Source organism: Chrysochloris asiatica, unplaced genomic scaffold (genome assembly GCF_000296735.1).
Source record: "Chrysochloris asiatica unplaced genomic scaffold, ChrAsi1.0 scaffold00006, whole genome shotgun sequence".
NCBI lineage: Eukaryota > Metazoa > Chordata > Mammalia > Afrosoricida > Chrysochloridae > Chrysochloris > Chrysochloris asiatica.
In genome coordinates this window covers 12,536,981-12,552,360 of record NW_006408524.1, presented here as the reverse complement: position 1 = coordinate 12,552,360, position 15,380 = coordinate 12,536,981, and the positions used below count along the sequence as shown (strand labels likewise).

At 40.3% G+C, this 15,380-nt stretch overlaps 1 protein-coding gene across 4 annotated transcripts in view; it reads right to left on the bottom strand.

Moving 5' to 3' along the window:
- The window catches only part of ELMO1 (engulfment and cell motility 1), a 660,529-nt gene that overhangs the window by 525,529 nt on the left and 119,620 nt on the right, over window positions 1–15,380 (bottom strand). For 2 of the 4 annotated variants that reach the window (XM_006832125.1, XM_006832124.1), the window contains exon 6: window positions 5,144–5,179. In XM_006832125.1, the coding sequence (XP_006832188.1) occupies window positions 5,144–5,179 (36 nt within the window). Of the gene's footprint in view, window positions 1–5,143; window positions 5,180–12,669; window positions 12,682–15,380 lie in introns of all 4 variants that reach the window. The other 2 variants (XM_006832127.1, XM_006832126.1) reach the window with 1 other exon arrangement.

Here is a 15,380-nt window from a genome sequence, read left to right as displayed (position 1 = left end):
TGGTGGTGGTGGTGATGGTGGTAATGGTGGTGGTGACTGTGCTGGTGGTGGTGGTAGGTGCTGTTGAGTGGATTCCAACTCATAGAAATCCCATGTGACCAAACAGAACCGCCCCATAGGATTTCCTAGGCTGTAGTCTTTACAAATCTCCACTTGTCTGTCAGTTTGTCGTGCTGTGGTGGCTTGCATGTTTCTGTGACTCTGGAAACCATGCCACCATTATTTTCCACACCAGCAGGGTCACCCAGGATGGAAAGATTTCAGAGGAGCTTCCAGACTAAACCAGACTAGGAAGAAGGCTAACCACTTCTGAGTGGTTAGCAACAGAAAATTTTTAAGTAACAGTGGAACATTGTCAGATATTGTTATAGATGATGAGACCCCTGGTTGGAAGGCACTTAAAACGTGACTGGGAAAGAGCTGCCGCCTCAAAAAACAGTTGACCTTAATGATTGTGGAGGGACCAGAGCTCCCAGGACTTCATTTGCTAATTAGGCACAACTCAAAATGAGAAGAAACAGTTGCAAACATACAGTAATAATCAGAACATGGAGTGAATGAAATATGAATCTAGGAAAATTGGAAGTCAACTACAATGAAATGGAACACATAAACATCGATATCCCAGGCACTAAGTGGAAGTGGGTGGATATTGGCCATTTTGAGTCTGACAATCATATGATTTACTGTGGCGGGAATGACAGATTAAAAAGGATTGGTGTCACATTCATTGTACAAAAAAACAGTTCGATATCTACTTGAAGTACAATCAATAACTACAACCCATACACCTACAAGAAACACTAATTGATACTACTATTGAATTTATGCACCAACTACTAAAATGATGATAAAATTGAAGAATTCTATCAACTTCTTCAGTCTGAAATTGATGAAACATGCAATCAAAATGCACTGATAATTACTGGTGACTGGAAGGCAAAAGTTGGAGACAAAGATGAAGGATTAATAGCTAGAAACTGTGGCCTTGGTTATAGAAATGATGCTGGAAAGCCCATGATAGAATTTTGAAAGACAAATGATTATTCAAACTGACCAGATGCTCCTTGGAAACCATATACAGGGTCGTTATGAGTTGGAACCGACTCCGTGGCATTTAACACCAACAATAACAACAACAATATACACATGGAACTCAGCAGATGCAATACATAGGAACGAAAATTGATTGCATCTATGGAAAGAAATGATGGAGAAGTTCAATAACATCATCTAAAACAAGGTCTGGGGACAACAGTGAAATAAATAGCTCATATGGCAAGTTCATGCTGAAGATGAAGAAAATTAAAATAAGGTCAAAAGAACCAAAATATGACCCTGAGCATATCCCATCTGAATTTACAGAATATCTCAAGAAGAGATTTCATGCATTAAATACTAACAACCAAAGACCAGAAGAAATCTGGGATGACATCAAGAACATCATACATAAAGAAAGCAAAAGGTCATTAAAATGACAGGAAAGAATGAAAAGTCCAAAATGGATGTCAGAAGAGACTTTGAATCTTGCTCTTGAGCATAGAGGCCAAATGATTGGAAGAACTGACCAAGTAAAATAGCTCAACAGAAAATTGTAAAGGGCAGCTCGAGAAGACAAAGTTTTATGAGGAAATGTGCAAAGACCTGGAGTTAGAAAATCAAAGGGAATAACATGTTCAGCATTTCTCAAGCTAAAGTAACTTAAGAAAAATTTCAAACCTTGGGTTGCAATATGAACAAAAGTTTGAATGATGTGGGAAGCATCAAAATAACATGGAAAGATTAAACCGTTAATGTACCAAAACTAAATGGTCGATGCTCAAACATTTTAAGAGGGAGTATAAGATCAAGAACCAATGGTATTGATGGAGGAAGTACAAACTGCACTGAAGGCATTGGTGAAAAACGAGGCTCTGGGAAATGACAGAATAAAAATGGAAAGGTTTCAACACATTGATGGAGTGCTCGAGGTGCTCAGTCATCTTATGTTACAAAATTTGGAAGGCAGTTACCTGGCTGGCTCATTGGAAAAGATCCATATTTCTGCCCATTACAAAGATGGGTGACCCAACAGGATGCAGAAATCATTGAACAATATCATTATTATCATATGTTAAGGGAAATGTTGCTGAAGGTAATTAAAAAACTGTTGCAGCAGAGGGCATGGAAGTAGGGATATCATTGCTAACATCAAATGGATCTTGGTCCAAAGCAGAGAGTACCAAAAAGATGCTTACTTGTGCTTGACAATCATAACAAAATTAAAGCATTCAACTGTGTCAATCATAACAAACTTTGGATAATATTGTGAAGAATAAGTATTCCAGAAGGCTTAATTTTGCTCATGAGGAACTTGTACATAGACTAAAAGGCAGTCATTCACCATAGACCCCTGTCAACCTTGAGATGAGAGAGAGAAAAGGAAGGGATGGTTGGTCTGAAGTTTGGGGAAACTTGGGAACTCCTGAGCCCATGGACACACTGACCTAGTCAACGTGGGCTCGAGCTGAGAGTGAAGTGTCTAGCTAATATGAAGTGGGGGAAGAAGCACAAACATGCCCAAACTTGCAGATAGTACCCATTTGACCTAACTTCAAATGGCTTGATGACCAGAGCTCGACTAGAAGAAGATAAAGAAATCTGTTAAGGGAAGGAGGTGCAAATTGATACAATTCAATAAATTTAACCTATACTTATGGGTGTAGTGGCTCAAAATACCAACAAAGAGGGAATGAGTCTTCACATCAAGTATCAAACCTATCCCCTCTGTACACAAGGTTGATAGGGATGGGAAACTTAGACATTGGCCACCTAAAATGGGGAGGGGGACGACTATAAAGGCACAAAGTGGCTGGCTTACAAGTTTTCAAGAGGGAGTTGAGTTTCACAGTGCAGGGGAAGGTAGAATCCCCACTGAATAGTTTTCATCTTATCTAAATGGGTCCGGTGAAAGGAGTTGAGGAAAGAATTCTTTTGATTCAATAGTGAGTAATTGTTATCATGACTAACTGCAATTGTCACAGCTGTAAAGGTAGAAGTTTTTTGTTAATATCAAGGGGGGAGTAGTTAATCTTACATTCCAGGAACAGAGGACCCTAGGACCATCAAGGGAGAAGAGCATGAGCAGAACGAACATGGGACCCTAACCACAGAAGCAGTGACACTAGAGATGGAGGCAGAGGTGATGACCTGGAGAGATAGAGCAGCTGAGGACTCTAGACTCATAAAAAGAGAAAGGCTGTATGCTGGTGGCCAAGAGGCAGGCTTGCAGACTGTGCATTTTGGTTGTCTAAATGATTATACATTCCTGAGTGTATTTGTGTACATTAAAAGAAAGAAAGAAAGAAAAACAGAGGGAATAGAAGCAAATACTGTTAGATGGTGATGCATGCAGGGGATTGTAATCATTGCAATGAAACAAAATGCAGTAAGATGAGTGCAAAAACCGATATTATTGCATGTAAACTGTCACTCAATTCACGACAAAAGCTTAAAAAACAAAACAAAACACTATGATAACACTGCAAAGAAGGAGCATTCCAGAACAGTTCATTGTGCTCATGAGAAATCTGTGCACAGAGCAAGAGTTTCGAACAAAACAAGGTATCAATGAGTAGTTTAAAACTCAGGAAAAGTGTGAGCCAGGATTTTATGCTCTCATTATACTTATTCAGTTTGTATGCTGAGCAAAGGCTGAGGCTTTTTACCCCACAGCCCTTACCAAGTCGGTACGGTCTCACAGCGACCCTATGCACAACAGAACAAAACACTGCCCAGTCCAACTATTGTTGCTATGCTTGAGCCCATTGATGCTGCCACTTGGTCAATTCATCTCCCAGGGGTCTTCCTCTTTTTCTCTGACCCTCCAACTTACCAAACATAATATCCTTCTCCAGCAACTGGTCCCTCCTGACAATATGTCCGAATTATGAGAGACAAAGTTTGGCCATCTTGGCCTCCAAGGAGGACTCTGGCTGCACTTTTTCAAAACGGATCTGTTTGTTCTTTTGAAAGCCCATGGCACTTTCAATATTCTCCTTCAACACCATAACTCAACTACATCAATTCTTCTACGATCTTCCTTATTCACTATCCAACTTTCACATGCATATCAGGAGCACCTTAGTCCTCAATCTAACATCTTTACTCTTCAACACTTTAAAAAGGTCTTGTGCAGCAGATTTGCCTAATGCAATACGTTGTTCAATTTCTAGGCTGCTGCTTCCATTTGTGTTGATGGTTGATCCAGGAATGAAGTCCTTGACAACTTCATTTTTTTTTCCATTGATAAAAATGTTGTTTGTTGGTCCAGTGGTGAGCATTTTTATTTTCTTTACATTGAGATGCAATCCACAGCAAAGGCTATGGTCTTTGTTCTTCATCAGCAAGTATTTTAAGTCCTCTTTACTTTCAGCAAGCAAGTATATATATACATTTTATATAAACACATACATACAGAGAGACAGAGAAGGTTTACAGAAAGTCATTCACTATTCTTTTCTGCTTTATTAGAATTTTATAAACAAGAAGTATTCCTTAACCACTGTGTTTTCTTGGTGAGAGATATTGGGCAAGATGAGTGTTTGAGAGCAGTCTTGTACCACCTCACATGTGATGGTGATCAGCATTTTTGCTGAGGGTTGGAAAGCTCTTGTGCATATTTCAGACCTCCAGAAACAATTACCATTCAGTGTAGGTGACTGAGCACTTTCTCAGACTCCAGTTAGCTAATTTTCACTCCGTATTTCAATACTGATTTTTTCTAATGTGAATCATGTTCTTACTGAGCCATTGAAGAAAATTAAAAACTTTGACTTTGAACATCACATATGCCACAAAAAAGAAAGTTTTAGTTTAAAGCAATACACCAAATTATGCCTAGCCTTGCTCCAGGAGAAAAGTACCAATCCTAAAGTAATCTTTTAGTGGTTACAAGCCTAAATACCCTTTTCACTGCAAAGAAAAAAGAAAAGGGAAGTAAGTTTTTTTTTAAGAACTTGTTTAGAAGAACATCAAAAGCAGAAAAAAATTTCGCTCACTCAAAACATCTCCATGAACAGTTATACCTAAATACATAATCAGTCAGAAGATAGAATTTAATTATGTTGAGAAGATAAAAGTATTAAATTGTCAATATTCTTACCAAGGCTTCATGATCTTCTGCAATTTTTGGTATCGTCTGCAAAAGATAAAAACAATCATGTGTGAAGCATGTTTAAAAGTCATGATATTTTACACAAAGAACATAATCTTAAACACACACACACTCAGTGTTACATATGTTGCTGGTCCTAGTTACTGTTAAGTCCATTCTAACTCATGAAAACATGAACTATAACATCATCAGAAGCACTGGTATCGTCAATCATATTTAACTGCCAGGAAGCAAGGAAAATGTATCCATTTCATAATGCACTCAAAGTAATAGTTTAATGTTCTCTAACGGGAGAAAGATGAGGCCTTCTGCTCCTGTGAAGAGGTACAGCCTTGGAAACCCTATATAGGGTCACTATCAGTTGGAACTTACTCAAAGGCACACAGCAACAACAGCCACAGTAAGACACAATCATTAAACAACCTAAGCCACTACCACCAACCTACTGCATTTACTTATGACCACAGTGGGTACATGTCCCATGAGGGAACGTTCCTAGAGATAAGAATGAGTTTATTTTCTATTTTAAAAATCTGGTCAAAAAATAGTAGACCAGGTGTTCTTCAGTATATACACAACTATGAAAAAACATCTGGTATGCCTAGCCTTGCTCCTTACATTTCTTTGGTAAAATGACCACTCATTCTACTTTCTCTTAAGAGAAATTATAGTTTCTTCTGTAAGAAGACACATAGCACATTGCAATAGTATTTGACATCAAGATTCGAACCCTGGGATGGTAGTTCGCAAAAAAAAAAAAGTGCAGTTGGCATCTGTTAGCAAGGAATGACAATTATGCTTCTGAAAATTCTGGGTCTAATAAGCTAAAAACAAAACAATAGTTTTTTGAGTATGGTTTAAATATGTTCTTCCCTCTGTACTGGAGGAATATTCCTCCCCTCTGTGTCCAACTGGTTTTGTCCTACCTACACCTGATCTCATCCTAACGTCTTCTGGGACCTTCTATCAGACTGGGTGACAGCCGCATCGGCATGCCTCAGGTCCTGAGGAAACATTGAGTTAGGATTTAGGACTTCCAGCTGTCCTTCCAACTCCTTGAAGGCCGGGAGAGCTCTGCATTCTGAGTCACTAGTCATGCAAGGTCAGGCGCATACAGAGTAGACCTCAATGATTGGATGATGAATCATTTGGTTCTTGGGAAAAAGTTGAGTTTTACATTCTCGACCTCATGGAATACAACCATTTCAGAAACCTAACTAACCACAAGGAGACTATGTTGTTGTTGTGAAGTGCCGTTGTGTCAATTCCGACCCATAGTGACCCTGTATAGGGTTTCCGAGGAGCAGCTGGTGAGCCTGAACCGCTGGTCTTGCAGTTCAAATAGCTTTGCAGTCTGATGCATTAACCCACAACGCCACACATAGTCTCTGGTAAAAGTGGGGGATTAAACTGTATATAGAGAACTTCTTTTTCTTCTTCGTCCTCCTTTTCCCCACCCCCCACCTCCTTTCTCTGTCCTTCTTTTAAAAATACTTATTCGTTTTCTTGTTCCCTTGGAATTCATCTCAATATTATTTCATATAAATACATGTTTTTTGACTTTTCCTTTGAGCCCACTGTGACATCGCCTGGTTCCCCCCCGTGTGGTGCGTAAAATACAATTCTTTAACATAGGTTTCATTTTTATATCTGTATGAGCATTGTTATCTTACCGTTTCCTGAAAATTACCTCTTAGCAAACCCTGAATTGGAAGATACTATATCAAATGGATGACCTATAATCTTCAAAAATATCTCAAGCAAAAACTGCAAGGAACCACTAAGGAACTAATCCAGATTGAGGGAGAGTAGAAGCAAGGCAACTGGGTTCCAAGTACAGTCTCAGGTTACAAGTTTTTAATTAAAGGATTCAACTAGGACAAAGACACACGTTTGAACAGGTTCTTTAGATGAAAAGAGTTAACAGGACTTATCTGTTTTATTCTTGAATCTGCTTTAAAATAAAATTCATAAAGGTTTGTGTGTGTGTGTAAAGCATTCAATGCAAAGTTTCAAAATAACTTCCTAGCCTGCGGCCTGAGCACCCTTAGGTTCTCCGACATGTCCTACATTAGACACTGTTGTTGTTGTTGCTTTTGACCCATAGCGACTCTGTACAGGGTTTCTGAGCAGTGACTGGTGAGTTTGAACCGACAACTTGAATGTTTATCCTATAGTGGCACGCCTTGTTGTTATTGTTAGGTGCCATCGAGTCAGTACCAACTCATAGTGACCCTATGTACAAAAGATGAAAGACTGCCCGGTCCTGGGCCAACCTCACAGTGGTTGTCACACTTGAGCCCATTGAAGCTGTCACACCTTAGCTTTGGATAAATTCATTTCTTCGTTCCAGTGTTTTTATGTCTCAAATTTTTGTATCCTCACTTTGGCTTCAGATGAAGAAAACTTGTTTCCACAATTTGCCTGTGTTTCCTATCTTGAATAATTTCTTGCACCATACTCATTTTATCTTTTTATTTTTAAGAAGCATGACCTGCCAAGGAAATCAATGTGGAAAGGCTATGCTTCAGAGTGGCCAGACATCTCTCACCTCCAACCGAGGAAAGGCATTCTTGTCCCCGGTAGAAGAGAATCTTTTCTCTAAATAGGCTGTGTGACCCCTACTCATTCCCATCACTCCATGTGACAATGATGCTCAGACAAAGCAAAGGGGGCTGGGGAGGGGTAGATCCTATTTGAAGAATTTTCTGCCACACAACCCCTTACAAAGCCCAAGAAGGTTGGCCTCTTTGGCCTTTGTGATGCAAATTCCTGGCAGGGCCCCCAAATGAATGTTGTTCCAGTGGGTTCCAGTTGGACCCCTGAAACTATGCAGAGGGCATGCCCCAGGAAAGCTTACAAAAAATACAAAACAAAGCAAGTGAGGATATCAGGCAGCCTTCACAGTTGGTGCTGACTCTGCAAAGACCACATGGAGTAGCTTCTTGTTGACTCTGTGGGTGAGCTTCTTGCTCCTCCCAGAGCCTGGAGGAGGAGATGTGCAGGACACATGGTGGGAGCCTGACTTAGCTGCCACTAATCCCTGTGGCCTGGCCTGGCCTGGCTCAGCGGCCTGGCCAACCCCTCTCAGAATAGGACACCAAGTTCTCAGATTTGGATCTGATCAAACACTTGTTTTCTATGTGATAATCAGCATCTATAGAGGCTAGCACAGTTACTTCCAAACAAGAAATCCATCTTTTATGTGAATAGAAAAATTCCAGAAAAAGCTACACGTGGTTGAGCGCTTTCATACAGGTTTCCCCATAAGTCTAACCCAGCGTCAGGAATGTTGTTCATCACGAAATAATATCCACTCTGTTAACGGAATAAACCTTAAAATCCATTCTCAAGTGTGAGGACTAGGCTAGGCCAAAGTCAAGACATTGTTGTTAAGTGACATGGAGTCAGTTCCAACCAACTCACACTGACCCTGTATAGGGTTTCTGAGGATCCGCTGGTGGGTTTCAACAGCCGACCTTGCGGTTAGCAGTTCAGTGCTTTTCTTACAGTGTCACACCAGGACTCCCAAAGTCAAGACATTGTGGGTATTGAATTCAAGTTATACCTCCATTCTCACAACTACTAAACAGATACAGCTCTGATCATGCCAGGAGAAAATGGTTTGAATAATGACATTTTTAACATGAAAGTGTCCTTCTGTTAATATAACAATCGTGACAGTTTTTATATATGTACGTACACAGGTGCACAGAGAGACAGATCCACATAGCTCTACCGAGGGCTTTAAAAAAGTTCCGGGAAGAAATCCATTCTCTTTCATGAACTATTTGAAGTCCTCTCTTATATACAGCATCAATCAATCTCTTTATCTGTGTCATATATATGATTTCTAAGGAGGATAATAACTTTTATAATACTGTTTGCTTTCAACAGTTTCACAGATCTTTACAATAAATACTAGAAGGATCCACTGTTCCTAATATAACCAAGATTTGGAAAAACAACCTAAACAAAGCAAGTAAAATATCATTTGTAAGTTTCCAGATTAACTTTGTTGTTGTTGTTATGTGCCGTGGAGTCTGTTCCGACACATAGTGACCCTGTACCAGGTTTCCGAAGCTGTAAATCTTTATGGGAGCAGACAGCCTCGTCTTACTCCCGCGGAGCAGATGGTAGTTTTGAACTGCTGACTGTAAGATTAGCAGCCCGATTTGTAACTACTATGCTAGCAGAACTCCTCAAATATCTCACTGCTATTTTTCCAAGAAAACCTAAAGTATCACAAGTCCAGTATGAACCAAGGTACTGGGACATATACACACTTTCTGACAAATATTTGAAAAATCCAAACCTACTTCCTTCAAGTTGATTCTGCCATGATTCATACTAATCCATGGCGAACGGTTCCACAGGGTTACTGACTCTGTAAACCCTTATGGGAGGACACTGCCTCAGTCTTCTTCTGAGACATGACTGGTGGATTTGAAACACAGACCTTTCTGTTGTTAAGTGCTGTCAAGTCGGTGCTGATTTATAGCAACCCTTATAGGGTTTCTAAGGAGTAGTTGGTGAGTTTGAACCACAGACCATGCTGTTCAAACCTTGAAGTCAGTCCAGTGCTTATCCTACAGTGCCACACTTAGACTCCTACTAGACAAATTTTGTTGTTGTTAAGTTGGTTCCAACTCATAGCAACCCTGTGTAGGATTTCCAAGGATCAGCTGGAGGGTTTGAACTGCCGATCTTGTGGTTTGCAGTCCACTGCTGATCCACAGTGCCACCCTTGAAATGTTGTTGTTGTTAAGTGCCATCGAGTCAGTTCCAACCCATAGTGACCTTGTATAAGTTTTCTGAGAAGCTGCTGGTGAGTTTGAACAACCGACCTTGCAGTTCAAACAGCTTTGCAGTCATAAATTGGGGCATTTCAGCAGACTGTTGGGCTATGCGCATTTTAAAACAACTTTAAGATGTGTATATCCTCTGAATCAGCAATTTTATCTCTATGAGATTTAAAATGTTCTCACAGATTTTACGGGGGGAAAAAAAGTAGATTAGAGAATGTTCACAATGGTGAAAATAATTGATAACAAAAATGTCCAAGAGGGTATTAGTTAACCATATTGTGGCAAACCCTCAAATTACTATATACTGCACTGTATGAAAAGCACTGGACTGCCAATTACAAGATCAGCGGTTCAAACCCACCAGCTGCTCCTCAAAAACCCTAAATAGGGTCACTATGAGTCAGGACCAAATGGACAGCACTTAACAACATACAGTGTCTATCATTTGAACCTTAGCAAAATTCTAAAAATAAAACAGTATGTAGGTGACATAAATGACTCGGGGAATAACATTTAATAACATATATTATCTGGTATAAAAAACAGGTTATAGAGAACATAAATATTATAATTCTACTTATAATGTGGGATTAAAATGATTTTTATTTTATTGCTCCTGCTTATTCACATATTCCTTTTAAACAGTAAATATGATGTTTTTGCTGTTGTTTTTTTTAATTAAGGGAAGAAAGTTAATTACAACAAGAAGTCTGACGGGACTGGTGAAAAGAGATAGGGATAAGATTCGTATAATTCAATAGTGAGTAATTGTTATCATGACTAATTGCGACTGTCACAACTGTAAAGGTAGAAGTTTTGTAACAAAAACAGGGGAATAGTTATCTTACAGTCCAGAAACAGAGGGCCCTAGGACCTTCAAGGGAGAAAAGCATGAGTATAATATGGAACCCTATGCAGAGAAGCAGCGACACCAGAGATGGAAGCAGAGATGAGGACACGGAGAGAGAGATCGGCTGAGGACTCTAGATTTACGGAAAGAGAAAGGCTGCGTGCTGGTGACCAGGAGGCAGGCTTGCAGAATGTGCCCTTTGGTTGTTTAAATGATTATATATTCCCAAGTGTTTTTGTGTACATCCCCCCCAACCCCCCCCCACACACAAAAAACAAAACAAAACAAAACAAAAAAAAACACACCGAGGAAATGGAAGCAAATACTGTTGAATGATGATGCACGGAGGAGACTGCAATCATTGCAATGAAACGGTGTAAAGCTGATGTTCTCCCATGTAAACTATCACTAGGTTCAAAATAAAAACTTTATTTTAAAAAAAAGCTGTAGGATAAGCATTGGACTGCTAACTGCAAGGCTGTCAGTTCCAACCCACCTGCTGCTCCTTGGAAACCCTGTGCAGGGTTGGAATAAGAGTCGGAACTGACTCGACGACACTTAGCAACAACATGAATTTTACATTTTCCATCTGAGAATTTTCTGATGAGAGTGGTGCTGCATCTTACTCATACTTCATAATTTTCCTGTCCCATTGCCAAGTGGGAAGGAAATGGTATGGAGCCTGCTGTTTCAGTCTTGGCAACACTTCCCGGCCCTTGTACCCCCAGTGATGACTGATGGTCTAACCATGGTAGGGTACCAGACAAGCTGCTAAACAGTTTGTGTGTATAGACACCTAGGCAAGAAACAAGGTGCTTTATTCAAAACCCATAGAAGAGCTGCATCAGTCAGTACATTTAGTTTAGAGATGCAGGTACAATTTTTGCTTTCTTTCAAATAAAATATATCATTTCTGATAAATCTCTCAATACCTTTTCTTTTTCTTTTTATAAACAATGTACATGCCCCTTAATATGTCTTATCAGACATCATTTCCTTTGTGAATTGAGAATCATGTTACCCACAAGTTTATTTGCTTTCACACCTACATTTCAAGCAGAAATTGCAACAAAATTTCAAAATTCCATGAGGACAGAAAATTTAATTTAATCTCTCACGGTGTTAAAATGACACTTTCTCGTGACTCCTTTGATGCTGGTTTTGCCCATGGCCCCCCCTGGCAAGCAGCTGGAAAGAGACCTGCTGAATTCAGCCTTGGGTAATGACAAGCAGACAAGCCATCTTTGAATCTCATTATAACTCAATACAAGGAAAACATTTCCAACTACATTTCTCCTGTGTTTCCTCAAAATTTCCACAGGTCCTATCTAGGACAGCCTTCACCTATACCAGCTGGAAGCCAGCCCAGAAGTCAAGAGTAAACGCATTCCAAATTGCAGGATCCATTTAATTTGTGTGGGTTCTATTCCAAAGGTTTCCTGCTAATTAATTAAAGTCTCGCTTTAAGTATAATCGAGAAGCCTGATTGCTTATAAGAAAAAATGAGTTTCTCTTTTATTTTTCATCTGAGCAAAAGATCTGAAAAGTCGTGATGGATCAAATGGGTAACATCTTGGGGCGAGTTACAGGACCCAGCAGAAAGAAAGCTGTACCTGTCCCTCCTGCCTCCATCTCCAGAAATAGCAAGACTTTGAACTTGTATAGAATGGCAAGGGAAGTGCTGAGAAACATCACCCCTCCAGTAACAGAGTGCAAGAGACAAGTGGAAAGTACAATCAACTGAATTTTTGGTCTGACGTTCTCTGTACCTGCCTGAAGTCTGGTTGTAAGAAACAGGAACTGGGTTGGCTTCCTGATTATAAATGGAGCCTCAATGGGTGTCGTGAGTTAGACACTGGGCTGCTAACCTCAAAGTTGGTGGTTCAAACCCACCAGTCGCTCTGAAGGGAGAAAGAAGATGAAGTAGTCTGGTTTTGTAACGATTTACAACCCAGATACTCAAAGGAGCACTTTTAGTGTGCCCTATAGGGCCTTGATGAGTCAGAATCGACTTAATGGCAGTAGGTGGGTAACTGATTATAAATAGTGGAAATAGGAATGGTATGATGCGCTTAAAAGATAAGAGTCATCAGTTACTTTGTTTCACATAAAGTACACTTGGAATTGAAATGTTCTCAGCCTTGTACATCTGCAGCACGGAGACAACACTGAGACCTGTAGACCTCAATCCTAGTCTGGGGGAAGGTGGGTTTTTGTGAGCATGTGTCTCTTGGTAGCTTTTGTAGGATAAGAAGTGGACCACAAGGTCTGTTTGAACCGCAAAGTCGGCGGTTCAAACTCACCAGCCACTCCTCGGAAACCCTATACAGGGTCGTTATGAGTCAGATCCACCTCAACAGCACTTAACAACAACAAAAGGTCAAGAGGAGTCAGCTACTAACTGAAAGCTTAGATGATTAAATTCACCTCAGAAGAAAGGCGTGGTAATCTACTTCTGAAAAATCAATCCCTGAAAACCCCAAGCAGTACAATGCTACTCGGATACACATAGGTCAAAATGAGTCAAGGTCATTTGACAGCAACTGTATTTCTTTTTTTGGGGGGGTGTTAAGTCAAGATGTCTTATAGAGTAATGAAATGCACTAATGAAAATAAGAATGCTGACAAGGCAAGTACATATCAGTTCCTACTCTTCTTCTTTTAAAATCAAAGTGGGAGTGTATCTTTATAATGGGAAACTAAAAAACTAAAGCTCCTAGCATGCATTTCCCCCCATTATCAAAATACAGAAAGGATTTTGGTGACTAAACATAAGCACTGGACTGCTAAACATAAGTTTGGCAATTCAAACCTACCAGCCACTCCCTGGGAGAATGATGAAGCTGTTTGCTCCCAGAAAGGTATCTAGTTTCGGAACCCCTAGATAAGGACGCCATGAGGTGGATTTGAACTGATGGTAGTAGCTATCCAAATCTGTAACTGCAGCCTCAGGAAGTACGGGAATTCCCACAGAAGCCCAAGATGCAAGGTGAGCATCACAGAGAATCTTACGTTCAGTGGAAGCATTTTCACAAGATCATTCCGAATATTCTAAACTTCAAGCCTACCTTCTCTGCCCACCAGCAAAAATACAAATAAAAACATAAAGAACCATCCCTATTAGCAGATTATACTACAATTGACTGTGCCGTTGTTAAGTGCTGTCGAGTTGGTTCCAACTCATAGTGACCCTATGAACAACAGAACGAAACATCGCCCACTCCTGTGCCTTCCTCACAATCATTGCTACACTTGAGCCCATTGCTGCTGCCACTGTATCAATCCATCTCCTTAGGGGGTCTTCCTCTTTTTTGCTGACCCTCCACTTTAACCAACTATTATGTCCTTCTCTAGGGACTGGTCCCTACTGATAATATGTCTGAAGTATGAAAAACACAGTCTGGCCATCTTGGTTTCTAAATAGCATTCTGGCTGTACTTTTTCAAAAACAGATTTGTAAATTTTTCTGGAAATCCACGATCCTTTTAATACTCTTCTCCAGCACTGCAACTCAAATTCATCAATTCTTCTACTGTCTTCCATATTCAATATTCAACTTTCACACACATATGAGGCTACTAAAATATCATGGCTTAGGTCAGATGCACCTTAGTCCTCAAACTGACATCTTTGCTCTTGAACACGTCACAATTATTTCTAGTTGTATGCTGTTGTTGATAAGTGCTGTGGAGTCGGTTCTGATTCTCAGCGACCAGTATACAGTTCCCTAGGAGTAGCTGCGTGAGTTTGAACCAACAACCTTGGGGCTCATACGAACTTTGCAGTTCAGCGAATTACCCTGCAGCACCACACCCTTGATATATCAATAGCTTGAACTTACATAAATCAATATACTTGGTAACAATTTCACATTTTTACTAAATGTCACGGAGGCAGAAGTCACCACTATTAACCGTCCCAGCAGAAGCAGAGACTGCTTATAACCCTTCTACTATGTTTGGTAGGCAGTGGGGGTTCATGGGTAGAATCTTGCCTTCCATGTGGAAGACCAAGGTTGGACCCCTGGCCAAGGCACCTCATGGTCTGCCACCAACGTCTGTCAGTGGAGACGTGTGTTGCTATAATGCTGAACAAGTTTCAGTGGAGCTTTCAGTCTAAAATGCATTTAGATAGAAAAGGCCTGGTGATCTACATCCAAAAAGCCACTAAAGAAACCCCGATAGGATATGGATCACAATAATCCAATCCACAGTCCATCATGGGGAGGACGCAGAGCTGGGCAGCATTTCGTTTCATTTCATGTGGCACCACAACTCCAAGGGAGCTAACAACAACATTCACGTTTGGCAACTACATGGAGTAATCCACAGTCTGCAATTAGAGCATTTATATTCACAAAACTCATTCTCCTCCACTACTGACTAGAAACAAGGAGGGGTGGGGGCTCTACTGTCTCCAGACTCAATCTCAGTCCATAGCTTCAATCACACACAGACCCGCCCCCTTCCTTTTTTCTTTGTTCAGCCCTTGTATCCCCAAACATATTTTTATTCAGATTTCCTCTAATCTATAAGGGGGCTTCTGGTGTGGTGCTATGGGTTAATGC